This window comes from Hemiscyllium ocellatum, chromosome 16 (assembly GCF_020745735.1).
Source record: "Hemiscyllium ocellatum isolate sHemOce1 chromosome 16, sHemOce1.pat.X.cur, whole genome shotgun sequence".
NCBI lineage: Eukaryota > Metazoa > Chordata > Chondrichthyes > Orectolobiformes > Hemiscylliidae > Hemiscyllium > Hemiscyllium ocellatum.
In genome coordinates, this window is record NC_083416.1 from 12,746,018 (window position 1) to 12,767,884 (window position 21,867).

General features: G+C 44.8%; 1 protein-coding gene across 6 annotated transcripts in view; it reads right to left on the minus strand.

Moving 5' to 3' along the window:
- ebf1a (EBF transcription factor 1a) overlaps positions 1-21,867 on the minus strand; it is a 482,981-nt gene that overhangs the window by 202,825 nt on the left and 258,289 nt on the right. For 5 of the 6 annotated variants that reach the window (XM_060837039.1, XM_060837040.1, XM_060837041.1 and 2 more), the window contains one exon: positions 12,174-12,315. In XM_060837039.1, coding sequence (XP_060693022.1) covers positions 12,174-12,315 — 142 coding nt within the window. The remainder of the gene's footprint in view (positions 1-12,173; positions 12,316-21,867) is intronic. The other variant, XM_060837038.1, reaches the window with a different exon arrangement.

Consider the following 21,867-nt stretch of genomic DNA (forward strand, 5'->3'; position numbering starts at 1 on the left):
TGTCATGGTATTGTGTGTCTATCTTGTGCCACCCGCCTACCTGTGGGTCATCTGTAACCAATATGCTAGATCCATCGTCTAACTATAGCAAATGTGACCCTTCTCCCTGCTGTTCTCACTCTATTGTCTAGAAGACATCTCTGTAGCCTGCAAGCGCCAATCAAATATCCAAAAGACCCATATGTTCATTTTAGTCTCTAAAGAGTTCCTTTTGTTCTTGCAATTTCAAGTATGACACTGAGATTTCTCAGACAGGTGGAGGTTACAGAGCTGGAGAGAGGGAGAGGCCAGAGAGAGAAATGGAAACAATGGTGGGAAGTCTAAAATCAAAGGCAGTGCTTAACTAGGTGGGTACTAATGTAGGTGCAGGGGCAATGAGGGAGCTTTAGTCTAAGTTAAAAGATGGGCAGCAGAGTTGGGGATGACTTCGAGTTCATAAAAATAGGAAAATACCGGCTGACATCAAGTGTATCACAATGATTGAATCTCCAGTACCAAGAGTATAGGTGAAAGTTTTAGCACCAGGTGAGCTGAAGCAGGGAATTCTCTGGGGGTTAGATTAGATTACTTACAGTGTGGAAACAGGCCCTTCGGCCCAACAAGTCCACACTGACCCGCCGAAGCGCAACCCACCCATACCCCTACATTTACCTCTTACCTAACACTACGGGCAATTTAGCATGGCCAATTCACCTTACCCGCACATCTTTTGGACAGTGGGAGGAAACCGGAGCACCCGGAGGAAACCCACGCAGATAGAGGGAGAATGTGCAAACACCACAGAGTCAGTCGCCTGAGCCGGGAATTGAAACCGGGTCTCTGGCGCTGTGAGGCAGCAGTGCTAACCACTGTGCCACCCACACGGATCTTCGACAGGAGATATGTCATCTTATTAGGAATGCATTAGGAATGTGGTCAGATGTTAGTCTCAGGGTCAAATCTAATGCCAAGTTGTAAATGGCCTGAGTTCGTGTCAGAGACAGTTGCCAGGGAGAAGGACGGAGTCAATGGCTCGGGGATAGTGTGTGTGTGTGTGTGTGTGTGTGTGTGTGTGTGTGTGTGTGTGTGTGTGTGTGTGTGTGAGAGAGAGAGAGAGAGAGACAGGGACCAAAGACAATGGGTGAATTTTCCCAAACTTGGGCCAATGTCAATTCGAAGGAGTTTCATGGAGGCTTTCCCCAGCAACCTTGCAGACGCAGCTTTCACATCACGAATTGTACATCCAGCCTCCCGGCACCTGGCTTGTGCACAGTCTTGCCCTCCGAAGAGGCAGATCGGAGAAAGCGAGGAATGCCGATGCTGGAGAGTCAGAGTCGAACAGAAAGACTTATAACCGAAACGTCGACTCTCCAGCTCCTCAGATTCTGCCTGACCAGCTGTGCTTTCTCCAGTGCTACACTTTCCAACTCTCCGAAGAGGCAGCAGCATTCCCAGTGATGTGACCTTGTAGCATTTCATACTGTGGGCATTTTATTGAAACCACAGCTGCACACCATGTCAAACCCTGCCAGCCTGCTCTGAGGTAGCCACCTTCAATGTCCGATCTAGCAACAGTGGAGGAGCTGGGAGAGGTGCAAGAGATGGGGACCTCTGGGACATGGGCACAAGTGTGGAAACTGACGCGGCGTTTCCGCAAGATGTCACAAAAGGGTAACATGTCAGCAATAAACCAAAGGGGGAGGAGTGGGGTTGATTCAGGAATAATGGTGTGAGAGCAGGAAGGGAAACCATGCCTAAGGATTCACTGACTACAGTCAGAGGAATGAGAGTGGAAGCTGAAGGAGAGCGGGCAGACCTTGTCAGCTCACCAGGGAGAGACCTTGGCAGAGTGACCAACCATGTCAACAGCTGGAGCTAGGTCAAGAAGGATTGGGCGATAGACTACCTTTGAGTGGTGACTCTCCTGTTATCGACAGGAACCAATTTGATACCATAGGATAGAATAGGAGTTCCCTGATTGGGAATCTGGTTACTCTGGTCCAATCAGGGAGCCCTGGCTGACTTATATTTTAAAAAGTCATAATGTGCAAGTGCCGGTGTTGGACTGGGATGGACAAAGTTAAACATCACACCACGCCAGGTTATAGGCCAACAGGTTTATTTGGAAGCACTTGCTTTCGGAGTTCTGATAGCTAGGAAGGAGCAGTGTTCTGAAAGCTAGTACTTACAACTAAACCTATTGGACTATAACCTGGTGTTGTTGATTTTTAAAAATATTTAAAAGGACAGGGCTAGAGATACCTGCCTCTGAAAGAGGCAATACTAAAATCAAGGACTAAAATAAAATACTAAAATCAATACCAAAATCAATAAAGGGTAATTTGGTGACGGATATCGGCCTCTATGGAATTGTTTCAGTGGCAAGGGATAAACCTGGATTGGGGAGATTCAAGCCCAATATTCCAGAAAAACACACACAGATATGTGAGGCTGCAGCACATTCAATCAGTTTGAATATGAAGGGAAGACTGGAGGTGGATGTCAGGCTGGAACAACTAGGGAGTGAGGGGTTCATTTTTAAAAGGAGGGGAGCAATGATAGCACAGTCAAAGGAAGAGGGACAGTACCCAAAACAGATGTAGCTGTTAAAGACATCCAGTAACAGGCAGAGATGTTGGATGGTTAACATCTGAGTGAGAATAGGGCTGAGGGAGCCAGTGGTCATCTCATGGACCTCAGAGTGGGTGTGAGGGGTAGTTGGAGAGAGGAAATATGGCCTGGTGGGCTCAGAAAAGGGGACCAATGATCAGATGGTCTAATCCACAGTCTAAATGGCACCCGAACCTACTAGATACATTTCCAATTTTTGTTCTTTCGTACTGTTTGAATTTTTACTTTGCCTAATGACAAAGGCAAGTGTCAGAAGCACCAAACTTCACTGGGGGCAAGGAGTATGTTGAGAGTAGAAATGACTCTGCAAGACTAACATAAACGGGGTAATTCTGAACTCAGAGCCCCTGCTTTACACTCTACTTCTCCTCCATGGGACAAAACAAGACAGGAGACACTATCGAATGTATTCCAACACTCTGTGGCCTGCATTGTGATATTGTCCAAGACCAAATGCAATTTGAGTGAGCAAGGTAGGGCTTATGTATCAGTGGACTTTTGTGGTAAATGGTATATTGAATATCTTCTGAATGACTGGGAACTAAAGAGACTCCTGTGTGTTCAAACAACATAAATACAATAGGTGGGCGACTGACTAGTGTCTCCTTATATACCAAGACAGTTTAGAAGAATTGTGTTACTGGGCTCGTTCCAGTTCAATCCAGCACAGCTTGATTTACTGCCTTTAAAAGGCCAGTTATGTTTTAATACTAACATAGTAATAATAGCTGCTTTAATAGCTGACATGAATAGTCTGTTTCCTCCTAACCTTTTGCAGCAGCCCCTGGTAAAAACTGAAAGATTTGCAATGGGCACCTTCTCTATTAGCAGCTGATTCAAAAGCTGACTTAAAGGTTCAAATATGGAGCCATCAAACTACAGGCGCTATATAAATCCAAGTTGCTGTAGGATCTATTATCCAGATTTTAGCTGGCTGTTTTGTTTTCTCCCACGCTCTTTCTGAATACTGACAGACTACCTGCTTTTCCTTTCAGATTTTTCTTTGACTTCACCTCCATAAATCACACTGTCCCAATACTACACAGGAACACTGTGACTTCTATTGTGTGTGCACCTAAAGGGAGTTCCCCTTTCAGATCTCCAAATACTGAATGTATACAATTTTGTGACTCTGCCTGACAGTTAATCTGCTGGGGGCGTACAAGCTGGACGCACAGGAATCAGTCAGTTTACTCTCATGTTTGTGTTATAATTTATGATGCTCTTACTGTTTTAAACAAAACAGCGAGAGACGTGGTGGCTCTGCGGTCAGCATTGCTGCCTCACCGTGCCAGGGATCTGGGTTCGATTCCAGCCTCAGGAAATTCTGTATGGAGTTTGCACATCCTTTCTGTGTCTGTGTGGGTTTCCTCTGCGTGTTGCAGTTTCCTTCTACAGTCCAAAGACGTGAGGGTAAGGTGGATTGGCCATGCTAAATTGCCCATAGTGTTCGGGAATGTGTAAGTTAGGTGAATTAGTCAGGGGTAAATGTAGGGGAATGGATCTGGGTGGGATACTCTTCGGAGGGTTGATGTGGAGTTGTTGGATCGAATAGCCTGTTTCTACACTGTAGGGATTCTATGATTCTAACCCACTGAGTTTATAAATCACTTTAGACAAATTGGTTATCAGACCATTATCATTAACATTAATTCCAGCTGAAGATGACATTACACATCTTGTTTAAGTATGAATCACTCCAGGTCCAACTACACCACACGGTTTTGTAGAGGGGTGGGGGGAGGAGGTGACAAAAGGTCACTGGTAGCAAGTAGAAAGCCATCAAGACAATACAGAATAATTGGGTTTGCACTGAAAGATTCTTTGAACGATTTAGCATACTGATGGACAGTTAAAAATCAGGCAGTCGGTAGAATAGATTCACCATCTATTCCAGGAGAAAGTGCGAACTGCAGATGCTGGAGATCAGAGTCGAGACTGTGTGGGCTGGAAAAGCACAGCAGGTCAGGCAGCATTCAAGGAGCAGGAGAATCAACATTTCGTGCATTCCTGATGAACAGCTTATGCCTGAAACGTTGATTCTCCTGCCCCTCAGATGCTGCCTGACCTGCTGCGCTTTTCCAGCATCCCTAATTGCAGTTAAGAGTCAACCACATTGCTGTGGGTCTTGAGTTGCACATAGGCCAGACCAGGTAAGGATGGCAATTTCCTTTCCTGAAGGACATTAGTGAACCAGATGGGGCATTATGACAATGGCCAATGATTTTACGCTCATCTTTAGATTGTTAATATCAGATTTTTGCTGAATTCAAATTTGAACCTGGGTTCCCCGAACATTGCTTAGGTCTCTGGATTAACAATCTGGTGATAATACCACTCAGTCATTGCCTCTGCCATACTCGGTCAGAAGATAGCCATGGTTTTATGACACTTGGTTAATTTAACAAGAACAAAACATTGTATCTTTTAAGCATCTTGAATGTAATAAAATGTCTCAAGGTGTTTCAGATGTTATAAAACAGTAAGTGTGCTTCCTGGTTTAAACCTTTCCTGTCCTGACAACTGGCACTCGGGTTTTTCCATCTCCGCTGTCTAAAAATAACTTGTAACAATTTCAAGGTTAAAGACAACGTGATACACTCAGGAAGGCACTGGGAATGATTTTAGCTAGTTCACATCCACAGTACAAAACTAGTTATTATTTTGTCATTTCCAGGGCACGCTTATGTGTAAGTTAGTGTAGGTGGATGATGCAAGCAAGTGGAGCCACAAAGAAAATACCAACTAATAAGGTCAAAACAACCAAAAACAAACTGCGGAGAATGCAATTGACCAATGTTACATTCCCTGTAACAATGACAAACAGCACTGATGCAGTTTGCAAACGATCAAGTGAGAAAGGACATGTGTGTTTGAGCAAGTGTGTGTGAGCAAGTGTGTGTGTCTGTGTCTGTGTGTATGTGTGAGAGAGAGAGCATGTGTCAGTGTCAGTGTCTGTGTGTGTCTGTGTCTGTGTCTGTGTCTGTGTGTTTGTGTGTGTGTGTGTGTGAGTGAGAGAGAGAGAGAGAGTGTGTAAGACAGTATGTGTGAATGTGTGCATGTGTGACAGAGCACGTGTGTGAGTGCATGCATGAGAGCGCGAGTGTGTGAGGGAGCACGTGTATGTGAGCGCATTATGTGCATGCAAGAGAGAAAGCGTGTGTGAGAGAGAGAACATGATTGTTTAGGGGTGTGTGAGTGCGTGTGTATGAGAAAGAGAGAGTGTGTGCATGTGTGTGTGTGAGCATTCCTCCCAGAAAACAGACCGGTATAAACACAATGTATTTGCATATTGATGAGGCATCTTTTAAGAACAGGAGATTGGTGTTGTTAGAAGCCAAGTAAGAAATGATAGCAGCTCCATGAATGGAGGCACAGGCGAACATTAGTTAAAGGAACAGGGTCTCTTCTGTTTGTGCAAGCCAATTGCCAATGTCTATCAAGTTCTCAGCTTCAATGTGATTGAGAATGAGCTTTGAAACATCTCCCGTCCCACTAACATTTTACATGAACTTCAGAGTTGACTTTAAAACAGTGTCAGCAATTTAGCAGAATATTTTACAACCCCAGCTGATTTACAGGAACAAAGGGTTCTAACAATTCACAGTGTGACTTTTAGCTTTAGTTGAATAGAAGACACTGGTGGGGTGAAATGAGTACTGTGTCTCCTCATTTACATTGGCACAACTGAACCAGTTTGCCAGCTCTGACAGTACTCTAGCTGCTTCAGGACTGGGACTATGTGAAAACAATGCCCAGCAGCACTGAGCATGCTGATCCTCCAGATATAACAGTTCACAGACACCTCACCTTCAGAGCTAAGCAATGAATGTCTACAGGCTACAGAAATGGCATTATTGCTGTACTATTCATCCAGAGACCCTGGTGATGTGCTAGGGACCCAGGTTCAAGTGGTACAATTTGAATTCAATGAATATCTGGAATTAGGAGTATAATGATGGCCATGAATTCACTGTGATTTGTCAGGAAAAATGCCCTTTAAGGGAGGAAATCTGCCATCCTTACCTGGTCTGGCCTATACAGGTATAAATGACCCACATCAATCTATCAGCATAGAATCCCCACAGTGTGGAAATAGGCCATTTGACCCAAAGAGTCCACAGCGACCCTCCAAAGAGCACCCCACCAACATCCACCACCCCCCACCCCACAACCCACAACCCTGCATTTCCCATGGCTAACCCACCCAGCCTGCACATCCTTGACCACTATGGGGCAACTTAGCATGGCCAATTTACTGAACCTGCACATCTTTGTACGGTGGGGGGAAACCAGAGCACCCGGAGGGAACCCTTGCAGACACTGGGGAGAACATGCAAACTTCACATAGACAGTCACTCGCTCAAGGCTGGAATCAAACCCGGATCCCTGACAATGTGAGGCAGCTGCACTATTGCTGAGCCATCGTGCCAACCTTAATTGACACTTAACTGCCCTCTGGGCAATTAGGGATGGATAATAAATACTGGCCTGGCCAGTGACACACACATCCCGTGAGTGAACATAAACAATTTGGGAAAGGCACCAGAACTCAGACAAGTCCTGCTCTCGCCCTGTACTTCCCAGCACAGATTGGGCAGGAGAAATCATTGAATCCCTACAGTGTGGAAACAGGCCTTTTGGTCCAACAGGTCCACACTGACCCTCTGAAGAGTAAGTAGTAAAAAGTGAGGTCTGCAGATGCTGGAGATCAGAGCTGAAAATGTGTTGCTGGTTAAAGCACAGCAGGTTAGGCACCATCCAAGGAACAGGAAATTCGATGTTTCGGGCCAGAGCCCTTCATCAGGAATGAGGAGAATGTGCCAGGCAGGCTAAGATAAAAGGTAGGGAGGAGGGACTTGGGGGAGGGGCGATGGAGATGTGATAGGTGGAAGGAGGTCAAGGTGAGGGTGATGGGTTGGAGTGGGGTGGGGGCGGAGAGGTCAGGAAGAAGATTGCAGGTTAGGAGGGCGGTGCTGAGTTGAGGGAACCGACTGAGACAAGGTGGGGAGAGGGGAAATGAGGAAACTGGAGAAATCTGAGTTCATCCCTTGTGGTTGGAGGGTTCCCAGGCGGTAGATGAGGCGCTCCTCCTCCAGCCGTCGTGTTGTTATGTTCTGCCGATGGAGGAGTCCAAGGACCTGCATGTCCTCGGTGGAGTGGGAGGGAGAGTTAAAGTGTTGAGCCACGGGGTGGTTGGGTGAAGAGTAACCTAACCAGACTCATTCCTTTACCCTATTACTCTACATTTACCCTAACAATGTACCTAATCTACACATCCCTATACACTACAGGCAATTTAGCATGGTCAATCCACCTAACCTGCATATCTTTGGACTGTGGGAGTAAACCAGACAGTAACAGAAGGAAACCTACGCAGACATGGAGAGAACGTGCCAACTCCATACAGTCACCCGAGGCCAGAACCAAACCCAGGTCCCTGGCACAGTGAGGCAGCAGTGCTACCCACTGAGCCACCATGCCGCACCTTACCAAATGACTTTAATCCCACCCCACCCTCGGGCACCGACACCATGAGCAGTGCCTCTCCTGTGGGTGCACCTTGACACGGGAACGGGGAGTCACATCAGGTAGTATCTTGGCTACAAGTTTATTGTGTGGCACAAAGCAGAGAAGGGAGAGACAGCAGGTGAGACACCAGGCCTCAATGAAGAACTCGGAGCTTAATTTTACCCCATTTTCCATCCGGAAAGCTACACAGGACAGAATATCAATTGTTGTGTGCAATCGCGGAACCAGACAGCAATCCCAAAAGATCTGAAAGGTATAATTTAACTCTGTGGCAGTGAAAACTCAAATGAAATTCCCCAAATCTTTCCCTTATCCATCTCCAATAATCTAAACCATAGGAAGCTGTAGCATAGATCTCCACCAGGACCTTTGTCAGCCCTTTCAAATTTTATCACGCTTTCATACACAGCTCACCATTTGAAATGTCTAATTCTTATGAAACCAGGAGGGTATAATTGTTTGCCTAATTGGGATAACATATCAGGGCATTCTGCTAATTCAATCTCATTTGCCTATGCCAATTACGTTAATAACAAAATAGACTTTGCTCCATAATAGAAGTGCATAAGAACAATCTTTATAAAACTTGAGAGTATAATTGTTATGCCATTATGGATAACTTATGAAAAAATTATGCTAATTACATCTAATTTACATATGAAATTGAACCAATTAGAACATAATTTTCCCTTACACGCAACTTGAGAGAGTAGGTATGGCCAAAACGCTCCTAACTTTCATGAAGTAGAGATTAAATTAACCCTAGCCTTGTTTTCTGAAAATTACTTACAAAGTGTCTGGCTTGGCTATTTATGGGGTACCATGTTTGGCCCTACTGAACAAAATATCAGTTGCACAACTTGATAAATGATGAGGTATGTGGCACTCGAGTCAATTAGATTGGAGCTTTGGTTTTGATAATCACGGTTTAAAGGCCCAATCTAGGGAATCTGGTTGCATCTTTTTGTCACGCAGTCCTGAGAATGCTGTACAGTAGGAGGTGCCATCTTTGTCTCAGATGTGAAACCAAGACTCAGTCTTGCATGCAACCATATGAAGCAGGAGTTGGCCATTCAGCCCCTCAAGCTTTCTCCACCATTTAATAAGATTGTGGCTGATCTGATCATACAGGTTTCCCCCACTATCCAAAAGCAGAGCATTCCCATGAAACCTTGCATAAGCCGAAATGGCGTGTAGTGAAGAAGCATTAATTTATAACGGGAAAAATATTGCCTTTTCTCATAAAAGCAAAAATCCTCTTTGGATTTCCTTCGGTTAGCGAGAGCAGGGACTAACGTAGCTCTTTCGTAAAAGCCAAGTGGCGTAAAGTGATCTTTCAAACATGAGGGGATATCTGCAACTGGAAATCCATGTTCCTGCCTTGACCCTCTTTGCTCAACAAAAATCTATCCATCCCTAACTCAAAACTATCTAAAAACTCTGTTTCCCCTGTATGATTAGGATGAGCGTTCCAAAGATTTACAACCCCTTGATAGAAAAATATCACTTTATCTCTTGTTTTAAATGGGTGACCCCTTTAGTTTTAAGCAGTGACCCCCCCAGTTCTAAGGCGAACACCCTCTCCAAATTTCCCCTGGCAGTGTCCCTCAGGATCGCAGATGTCTCAATCAAGTCCGCCCCTCCTCTTCTACACTCCAGCCCAGTCCATTCTACTTTTCCTCATGAGACAATAGTGGCAGCAGGTTCACAGAAGAATCGGGTCATTATCCGAAGGGGAAACATTTGCCAGTGTACGGGAGAAAAACTGGCAGTGGCATGAGGTGAAGTGCTCTTGCAGAGAGCTAGCAGATTCTCAATGGACCTATGGCCTCCCTCTGTGCTGTAACCATTATACGATGAACAATCATTATTTCCCTTAAAGCTGTTTATGGGGATTCACTGTGTAAACTAGTTAATGTATTTCTTCACATGATAAAAGTCACTAAATGGTTCGAAAGTACTTGGGGGCCTGAAAAGGCAATATATAAATGGAACTTGCTTCTTTGTGTAATATATTGGATGCTTGGTTCTACATTAAATTGTTGAGTCTCTACTATATTGGATGACTGGATCTACAGTAGCTTGGACAGTGAATGAAGGTGACTAATCATCACACGTTGCTTTGAAAGCTGAGGTGGTAATGGAAGCGGGTAATATAAAGGAACTAATAGATTCAGTTCCTGGTCTGTGTTATCTCAGCGTAGGAGCTAAGCTATTACAGTTAGCCTTGGGGATAGTAGGCTGGAGTGGGAGGGAAAGGCCTCAGTGCTGGACTTGCCTGAAAATTAAATTTCAGTGCCGAATCTAGGCGATTCCAGGACAAGAAAACAGTAAGGATGTAGCTGGAAGGGCTATGCAAAGAACAGCATTGAATTTATATAAAAGAAGACAGAGAGAAAAGGCAAAATGAAGTGAGGAGGGGGATGACTGTTTCAAGTCAGTGGAAATGAATGTTATCAATATGAAGATGATTTTAGACTGTTATTCTTGTGTACAGTATAAAGCTGTTTCTACTCAGTAATATACAACAGGGCATAGTTTAGAATGACACGCAAACGAAGGGTGATGTAAGAAAAATCTTTTCACACAGTCAGTAGTCAGGATACGAAATGCATTGAAATGTGGTTGAGGCATTCACGAGGGCATTGGGGGGGATCATTTGGACAGAAATGGTGTGCAGGCTTATGGGGAAAAGGCAGGAGACTGGCAGTAGGTAACAGACCGATGCAGGCATGAGGGGCCGAATGGCCTTCTTCCGCACTGAAATAATTCTGCGACTCAGCGTGCACCTCAGTGTCTGAGGGGAAACATCAGTGAAGTGGTCTGTCCCCAGGTTCAAAACCAGTCAGGAACCTTAATGATGACAGCAAGTGATTTGGACTGCAGCTAAATCCTTCACAAGCCCCACACAGTTTTACAATTAGCCCTTACGACAACGTAACTCCCGACAAATTTGCGAAATCACGATAGGGAGAGATACTCCCATCTCCTAAACAGACCTGAGCAACAGCAAGTCACAATATCCAGAAGTCAGGTCATTTCAAATGATCAATCCTTGATTTGTTTGTGTACTTGTAACCAATTTAAATTTATTCTTATGAGTATCGTACGAGACTTAAGGGGGTCACCTATTGGGAAGGATCGAACACATTGGCACTCTTTCCTTTATCTTAAGGGATGACCTGATGGAGGTGCTGAAGGTTATGAAAAGGCTTGATGGGGTAGGTATCAAGTAAATGTTTCCACCAGTAGGGGCTTCCCAAATGAGGGCTTTCAACATAACAGAGTCACCAATAAATTTGAGGAGGAATCCCAGACAAACTCTTCACCCAGTGAGTGGCAAGGACGTGGATATCAAGACCATGGGGAACAGTTGAGGTAAATAGCTGAAAATGTGTTGCTGGTTAAAGCGCAGCAGGTCAGGCAGCATCCAAGGAACAGGAAATTCGATGTTTCGGGCATAAGCCCTTCAGATACATTCAAGGTAGTATGCAGGTCAGATTAATGCTAACAGCACAGAGCTCAAACCTGGTTCAGGCTGAATGAGAAGATCCTGCCACTTTGACGTGGTTTGGTGAATAATGGGTAAGGATCTGCGTTTGGGCGGGGAACCCAAGAAGAAGAAGAAATTAAACCTACAAGGTAGGATGGGATACAGGGTTCGACGAAGGAGATCTGGAAAACGCATTTGGCAAACATTAAAGCCTGTTTTAGACCAGTTATAGAGTCACAGAGATGTATAGCACAGAAACAGACCCTTCGTCCAACATGTCCATGCTGACCAGGTATCCCAACCCAATTTAGTCCTACCTGCCAGCACCCAGCCCGTATTCCTCCAAACCCTTCCTAGTCATATACTCATCCAGATGCCTTTTAAATAAGGACTGCTTCTCCACCTCATAGTCTGTATAATGGTTGCCTAACCAAGGTCACAAACAGCTGTCATGATGCAGCAACATCGATATAAACATCGACAAACTAAGTGCTAGGGTGGGGAGATAAGCATTAACCAACGAAAATGATGTGCCTACCATGTTCCAGATAAGAGGGCGTACCTTCAGAGGGATCGAGCCTTCGAGCCCTCCGACCGTGTTTGGAGTTGTTGTGGACGAACATGTTGTCAGAAATGGCCAGCACATGGCCATCCACGTTCACCGTTGTCGAGACGACCACCTGGGGTGGGGAGAGATCAAAAGAGCCATTAGAGAGTCACTTTGCAACGTGAGAGACAAAGGGCATTCTGGAATAAATCCCACCTGCTCAATCATGTTATTCTGGAGAAGGAGAAAAACAAAAAGAAACAAGCTTAGAGCTAAAAAAAATCAATTTGGAAACAGTATTAGAAGCCTGGATAATGGAGAAGGAAATGGAAATGAAATATTTTATCAGTAGAGCAAAAGTAAACCTGTAGCATCACTTTCAGAGATAGGTTCATTAAGGGAAGTTTAGGGCAGGTCTGGGGAGGATGTCTTTACACAGGGTAGCTGGAAGAAGTTTCAATAAAAGGCAGTTGAAGTCTGGACACTCCAATATTTGAAGAAATAGCTCCAAGCTGAATTGGCTTGGTTTTTAGGGAAAGAGTAGTGTGAAAATGGAGGTTTCTCATCGGAGCCTATCCCAGTTGCAGTTGACCAGTTTCAAGTACCACTGAAGTGCTGTGATATATCACTGAGCTGGTACACATGGCACAGGTTCACTGCTCAGCCAGCACGGAGATTGCTCAGCTCTCCTGGAACTCGGGAAAAGTGAGGACTGCAGATACCGGAGACCAGAATCGAAGGGTGTGGCACTAGAAAAGTACAGCTGGTCAGACAGCATCCAAGGAGCAGGACAGTCGACACTTCCTGATAAAGGGCTTACACCTGAAACATCGAATCTCCTGCTTCTCGGATGCTGCCTGAGCGGCTGTGCTTTTCCAGCACCACACTTTTCGGCTCTCCTGGAGCATTCCTGAGCCAGGAAGTAGAAGCTTGACTCCTGGTCAAAGTGCAGAACTCTCCCGGTTGCATGTGTACGAATTGGGCAAAAGGTAGCACCCCATGACTGCACATCTTTCCCATGGCAACCATTCTGACTCAAAGCACAGAGAAAGCTGCAGAAACTCCACAGCTCTGGCAGCATCTGTGGAGAGAAAGAGAGAACTGAGTTAATGTTCCAGGTCTGGCATGACTCCTTCAGAACTGTTCAGAATTCTTCACTTCTGAAGGAGTCAGACCAGACATGAAACATTAACATTTATTTTGTCTCTCTCTCTACAGATACTGCCAGACCTGGTGAGTTTCTTCATGTTTCCCTGTGTTTCTTTCAGATTTCCTGTGTCGACAGTACCTTGCTTCTGTTAGCCATTCTAACTCTTTGTGAAGGGGTTCACAGAAGACAACACGGAGGTTGCAGACAGATGGGAATATTAATGCAAACAAATCAAAGAGTACTCGATAAAGACGAGGGAAAAGGAAAATTTGGTGGAATTTTCTCGCCTACTCTAAATGTTCACTTATCCAACACTCGGCAGCCAATACCGTGTCTGCTGAATTGCACTGGCTCCAGAATTGACATCATCCCGATTTTACAACCTTATCCATCACTGCACCCCTACATGCCTACACACCCACCCACCACCCCTTGTCCTCGTATCTCTAAATTCACTTCAAACCTCAAAGACTGATGCACTCCTCTTTTACCGGCATCCTGAACATTTTGATCCCTCCAGCACTGGCAGTCATCCCTGAAGCCACCCAAAGCCTACATTCGCCCCTCAAGTGTTTCTGCCTCTCTGACACTTTACCACTTTTACAAGCCGACCACTGCAAGGAAGGTTTCTCATCATGCGTCCTCAGGCGGCTGTGAAACTGTCCTATAAGGGTCACATGGAGCAACTTGCAGTGTTTCAGTGCACTGAAGGCGATGTATAAATACAACTTGTTTTTGAAGGCAGCATTCCACGGGCACTGGAAATTTTCTGTTCTCTTAAATCAAATGGCCTTTCACGTTTTCTAAGTCTAGACAGGCAATGTGAGCTGCCTGATGGGTAGAGGACACCCATCTCGCTGCCTCCTCAAATCCTCTACTACTAACTCAAGCACACCTCCTGGCTGGGATTGGTAAGCTGTTGACTTTTCTTCAATTGCTTTCCTGCCATTAAGTCCCACTTAGGCCGGTTGTAAAAAGAAATAACTTGCATTTCTCAACTTTCAACCTGAAAGCCAATCAAGAAGCACCCTTGGTGCATTGTAGGAAACGTGGCTGTCAATTTACACACAGCCAGCTCCCATAGTTAACAAAAGACTGCATCATTTCTTCGTGTTGGTGAATGCCCTCTTCCTACTCTCAGGCGCAAGTGGTTTTGCATTCCACATTAGGAGGGAGCCAAATCAGACAGATACTTTCACATGCAACACTGCGTGTTTTGATAACAGTCCATTTCAAAGGAAACAAATGGGGTGCAAGGCAATTAGGAATTTAAGGACAGTTGGAAGTCCTGATGTAGCACACAGTCCAATTAAATTGGTGTGAACTTCAATGAGGCAGAACACGATGTAGCGACACAGGCTTTGCTCTGCATTTAACGCTGCACACACAGTCGTGTTTATTTCGAAAAGCTCACCAATTTAGCTACAAACACATATGTGTTTTGTACATGACTTGGTCGATAAAACCTTGTGTTCTGGATCAATGCAGCAGGGGTCAAGTACAGATGCACACAGTTAAGGAAACTGATTGAGGATGGTCTGTGTGTTGAAAGGGACAGTCTTCACACATAAACCCTCCCTGTGATCCTCAATCAGTGGTACATCTATTAATCCCAGCATAAAGTAGGGCTTCCCTCTGTTCAGCCAGAGCAGATGATCCATCAACCTATCAGCAGAACACAATTACAATTTAATACATCAAATATTTTAAAGGTAAACCCAGTTCTTCCTCTCCTGCTCAAATAGCAGCACTGTCACAGATTTCAAATAAGGTGAAGCCCCTGGAGTTTATCCAGAGTGCCCTGCTCTCCACTGGTAACATGCTACCTCAACCAATCAGGTTTGAAAGTAAATTGAGATCATTTTGGATTTCAGTTAAAATTCCAAGTTTAGTAAAAGGTCCACAAGTTATTTAAAGTATCTGAAAGTAAATCAGAACTGTGAACATCTACTTTTAAAGTATACTGCTGGTGACTCACTGTCTATAAAATACAGTCTGCTGGTGATTCTCTCACTCTTTAAAATACAGTCTGCTGGTGACTCTCTATAAAATAGTCTACTGGTGACTCTCTCACTCTCTATAAAATACAGTCTGCCATTGACTCTCTCTCTATGAAATACAGTCTGCTGCTTTTGCCCAGTAGGGATTTGGATTCTGGATATTTAAAGGATCCATAAGCGAGGGGCTAGGGAGAAACTTACACTTATGCTCACCTCCAGTTTAACAATGAAACGGGAGAAACTCCCATGAATAACCAGCTGCCTTATTGAATATAAGAATGTCAGAGTGCCAAACCTGGGAGCAGATGTTTAACCTCAATCCACTCAGGTGGGGAGATAAAGAAAGGAGAAAGTAATCTCTGTTTCTGACAAAAGCAAGGCTCCTGATGTGGCTTTTTTTAAAATCCAATGTCGGAGTCACACTTGTCAACTATGAGTTATGCAAATCAACTGGTGTTTTCTGACTCATGCAATGGGAAAATGATGTGAAGATGTGGAGCTAGGTCGCTTCTGCAATCAAGAAGAAACAAGATATGTCTCTGGAACTGTCTTTACCAGGAAACAGTAAAATCAGAAATCAAGTATTTTTGGTGCCTCACTTAGATACTGAAGAGAGATTGACAGCTCCACCACAACTTATGGACAATATTTACAGAAAAGATGATTTCTTGGAAGCTTATGGTCAATATTTATTTACAAGATGGAAAGTCAAGGGTTTTGAGAGTTATATGAAGGAATAAAGAAATTCAGTGCAGGAATTAGAGTCTGCAGGGTGTCCTAGGACAGGCTAAGCAAAGGCATGCCAGAGAATTCCTAGAGGCCTGGCACTCCAACCACAACGCCATAAATAAACACATAGATCTAGATGCCATCTATCAACCCCTCAGAAAACTAACAGGAAATGATATCACCACAAACCCCAGGAACCCCATCCAGGAGAAAAGATATAAATAGAAAGCAGGAGACAACAGCTTCACTTCACTTGGAGGTCGCCACTGATGATGTTACCTAGCCAGGTAACGAAACGTCTGGATATCAAACCTACAGCTCAGTGAGCAACCTACAACCTAAATCTGAACCTGAGCTACAAACCTTCACAAACCTTGCATTAGACTCTGTGCTTGCATTCAAACTGTTAGACTATGCACACATCATGCAAATGGATAGACTTCAGGTTTTGACAGGTGTTCAATTTTGTGGTAATGACTCTCTTTTTGAATAAATGACGCTGTTGTAGAAAGATTTTCAGCGGCACAATCATTTCCAGCTACTTCGATAAAACATGTTGGAAATTCTGCAGCGGTATATGGAACAGAGGACTCCGCGACTCCTGACACACAAAATTGCAGAGGGTCAGGTCATAGGTAGCTGTATCGAGAAGGAAACTCAGAATGAGGCTGTGAGGCAGATCTCACTTTGAATAGATTTCCGAGTCAAAGGAAAATGCAAGACTTTGGTGAAAACTGGCAAGGAATGAATTCTAGAAATCCACTAGGAATAATTAATCATTGTTCCCCGACTGATTTTAAATATCATGTCAGAAAGTGTCCAAGAATCAAGTATTTGAGAAGACCCATGTCAGAGGTGGTTCTGATGATGAATATGACAAAGATGAACTTATTGCATAAGAGACTGAAGACTTCATTCAGCCCATGAATATCCTAGCCGCCGACGCACTCAGTTGTGCTGTATTAGGTAAGGTCTGCACCTAAACAATGTTGGGACTGACTAACTAAACTGTCGTTAAGAAAAGCCTGGACAAAGCAGATTAAGAAGAGAGGCAAAGGGTATTGAAGAACCCCATCCTTTTGATTCATGGTTGATATTGTGTTCCCAGCTTTAAAGAGAGCAGTCTTCCCATGTGAAATTGGAGGACTCCGTCATCCTATCAACACAGATGTGGTTCAGAGTGACATGTCTTTATAGTTGAGTATGTCCTTGATTGAAAAAGGCAGTTTAAATTGAGGCATTCAAGAGGGGTACTGGATATTTAAATAGAAACAACATACAAGTGTTATGGAGTAAAGGCAGGTGAATGTTTCTTGGAGTCACAACATTTATTTGAGTGGTGCATTCATGATGGCTAAAATGCCCCCTTTTGTACTGTTATAATTCTGTGATCTGAAATCTGGGCCTGACTTGTTGAGGTAGAGGCCTAGTTGGCAGTTAACATCTGTGTTGAACATGTGTTGCTGGTTAAAGCACAGCAGGTCAGGCAGCATCCAAGGAATAGGAAATTCGACGTTTCGGGCTTAAGCCCTTCATCAGGAATGAGGAGAGGGTGCCAGGCAGGCTAAGATAAAAGGGAGGGAGGAGGGACTTGGGGGAGGGGCGATGGAGATGTGATAGGTGGAAGGAGGTCAAGGTGAGGGTGATAGGCCGGAGTGGGGTGGGGGCGGAGAGGTTAGGAAGAAGATTGCAGGTTAGGAGGGCGGTGCTGAGTTGAGGGAACCGACTGAGACAAGGTGGGGGGAGGGGAAATGAGGAAACTGGAGAAATCTGAGTTCATCCCTTGTGGTTGGAGGGTTCCCAGGCGGAAGATGAGGCGCTCTTCCTCCAACCGTCGTGTTGTTATGTTTTGCCGGTGGAGGAGTCCAAGGACCTGCATGTCCTCGGTGGAGTGGGAGGGAGAGTTAAAGGTCCTTGGACTCCTCCACCGGCCTTTAACTCTCCCTCCCACTCCACCGAGGACATGCAGGTCCTTGGACTCCTCCACCGGCAAAACATAACAACACGACGGTTGGAGGAAGAGCGCCTCATCTTCCGCCTGGGAACCCTCCAACCACAAGGGATGAACTCAGATTTCTCCAGTTTCCTCATTTCCCCTCCCCCCACCTTGTCTCAGTTGGTTCCCTCACCTCAGCACCGCCCTCCTAACCTGCAATCTTCTTCCTAACCTCTCCGCCCCCACCCCACTCCGGCCTATCACCCTCACCTTGACCTCCTTCCACCTATCACATCTCCATCGCCCCTCCCCCAAGTCCCTCCTCACTACCTTTTATCTTAGCCTGCCTGGCACCCTCTCCTCATTCCTGATGAAGGGCTTATGCCCGAAACGTCGAATTTCCTATTCCTTGGATGCTGCCTGACCTGCTGTGCTTTAACCAGCAACACATGTTCAACTGTGATCTCTAGCATCTGCAGACCTCATTTTTTACCCCCAGTTAACATCTGTGGCTTGACTCACAGTTGGGACTGAGGCCTAGTTGGCAGTTAAAACCAGATACTGATAGGACATTGAGGGAAGCTTGTGGACTTCCTTTTTCACTCTGTGTTGGAAGCTTTCTGGATAATTTTTTTTCAGTCTGACCTCTCCTCCCTGTGTCTCACAACTCTCCTTCAGATCACATCACGCCTTGCCGATGCCTTTAACCAGCGGTGCGAGGTAACCAATGAGCAGCCACCAGCAGCCACATCATAAGCATGGAGAATGACAAAGCACTTGTCATTGGTAAAGCAGTAAACTTGCAATTCCTGGAATCTGGGCATAATTATGTTTTTTTGAGGAAACTAGGAGTTTCCCTTTCAAGAAGTTCAAGAAACGATATTGACTTCTGCAGGAAAGAGTCTGACAAAATAGAAACCTGATATGTTCTAAATATTGAAAGACTTAACTGCACCCGATAATGTGTGTTTCCTTGGCCTGACAATGTAATGAAGTAGCAGGCATGGATCTGAAGACACAAGACAAAGATTGGAATATTTATCTATTACATTTTTTAGATATGACAACCAAGTTCAGCACATCCATGATGATAAATAACAAGGACAGACCGACAATTGTGGATAAAGTCATGGAAAAATACATTGACACAGGCCTTGGGTCAACAACGAGATCCTTCACAACTAATGAAGGTGAATCTTTGCATTACAGGTTCAGGGATGTGTGTGAGAATCCTACATTTTTATAGAATGCACTCCTCAGCAATAATTGATTAAACTTCGCACAAAATACTGGGAGAGCACTTGAACTCTTAAGTTACAAACAACACTGGCATGGATAGGCCACAGAAGAAATTCCTTAACATGACTGGGAGGGTAAAGCTTGTGCCAATTAGTATCCAGCTGGAATCCAAAGTTGCCTCCAATGCTGCATGACTACCCTCCAGCACCAGAAGGAGTAACGATTAGCTCCATTATTTCACAATCCTAAATGGGCTACGTGCTGGCAGAAAAGTATTCATCAAAGCAGAGGGGACAAAAATTATCAAAGAGCCTTGAGACATTGTTTAAGACCATCCAGGGGAGGTTTCTGTTCTCTGACATGTTTTACTGGAACACAATTGAACAATTGGAGTGATAAGAGGGAAGAAAATTATTGGACGTGACGGGAAAGCTTGAATAACAAGTTAGATTACTTAGTGTGGAAACAGGCCCTTCAGCCCAACAAGTCCCGACCAGCGGAGTCAGACAACTGGAGGGTGCCCATGATAGTGGGACACACAGGGAGCGTCTACAGAGGGATATAATAACTGGCTAAAGGTCCAAATGAGCGACAGGAGGTGGGGACCACAGATTGACAGCAAAGTGGAGAATTGAAAAACGCTTGCATTATTTCAGGAAGTAAATATTAGGAGCTAAAGATTGCACACGTTGAGAGTATTTCTAGCAGAGATTTTGACAGTTCACACCAATATCAAGGTGACAGTGGTGTGTGTAATGGACAGCCTTCTTGGGCAAAGGTAAAAGTAGAAGTAATCCCCATGATGGAGAATTGTTTGTTGCTGCTAACAGAATAAAAGATAGTTTAGTCCCTTTCATCACTCTAAGGAAGTTTGAAAACTCGAAAGAATCAGACCATAAGACACAGGCAATTCAGCCCATCGAATCGACCATGGTTGATCTGACAATCTGTAATTCCCCTTTCCTGCCCTGACTCTGTAATCCTTGATTCCCTTACTGATTAAACCCCTGCCTATCTCAGCCTTGAATATACTTAACAACCCAACCTCAACAGCTGTCTGTGGTATAGGATTCTGCAGATTCATTCCCCTCAAAGAAGAGCTTTTCCTTCATCTCTGTCTTAAATGTGGGACCTCTTATTCTGAGATTAGGCCTTCTGGTCCTAAAGTCTCCCACAAGGGGTAGCAACTGTTCCGCATCTACCCTGTCAAGAGTTCTAAGAATCTTATACATTTCAATAACATCATTTCTCATTCTTCTACATTCCAATGTCCAACCTACTCAACCTCTCAGAAGAAACCCCTCCAGATCCAGGATCAATCAAATGAGCCTTCTCTGACCTACTTTCAATGCCAGAATAGATAAAGCTAGCAAAACTGTTTACAGTATTCTAGGTGTAGTCTGACTTGCAACTTACTTAGTTTCAGCAAGACTTTCGCACTTTTATACGCCATTCCCTTTGAAATTAAGCAGGAGATTTGACGTTTCGGGTATCAGCCCTTCTGATCTCCAGCATCTGCAGTCCTCGCTTTCTCCTTGAAGATTTTAACCTACTGCGAATCCTCTTGCAAGGATGCCTTCCTTGAAGAAGCTCTCCTCCAGATGCTGCCTGACCTGCTGTGCTTTTCCAGCAACACATTTTCAGCTCTGATCTCCAGCATCTGCAGTCCTCACTTTCTCCTTTGAAATTAAGGCCAACTGTCCATTTGCCTTCCCTATTATTTGCTGAACTTGGATCCTAGCTCTTCAGTCTTCATGCACGAGGGCCCCCAAGTCCCTCTGTGCTGTGGTTTACCACAGTCTTTCTCCATGTGAGTAACATTCAACTCCTCTGCCAAAGTGCAATATTGAGGAGTTGATGATAAAGGACAACTTGGTCTGTCACACAGTTGCCTGCATAAGGAAACATTCCTAACAGGTGGGGTCCCACAAGATCAAGGATTGGTCGGTAGCTTGAGGCTTTGAGGAATATCTCCCACCCCTGTATCACCACTAACTGCAGGCCATCGACTTCCATTATTCTCAATCCCACTGTTTATGTCATTGCAAGAAAAAAAAATCCCTCAAGGAAGACAGGGAATACCTGTGATGGAGTGGCCCTCACTCCATCCAAAGAGAAAATCAAGGAACTGGCTGGAGGATTCATGTGGTGATGCTCAGAACGCCAGGGGCAACATATTCACTGGGCGGCTTTCCTATTAATGCCAGTGTTAACTTACTCTTATTCTTAACAACATTGGAGTCCTTTATCACAATTAATTCCCCTTCTCAATCTCTTGTGCAGATACTAGAGGTAGCCAACAAACAACTGTGAAGAAGTGGCTAACACACACTACCTTTACCTCCACTTGCACTGCTACCTGCGAGGAGGAAGCCCTGAGGGTGGACCAGCAAGGCTTTCATCTATCCTCTCCACCAGCTCAGTGGATACTTGACCTAGATTAGGCACAGCAGTACAGTCTGGCGAGCACATCACTGGCACGTGTCTGCAGTTGGTCAAGGAAGGAGCACGCCAGGCCGTTGGCACTCAGGTGACTGCCAGGCGCAAGGCACCTGCTCAGCCACAGACATGAGGTGAACTAGGCATCACAGCCACTTTTCTTCAGAGTGCACAGAGGAGCTCAGGAACAGC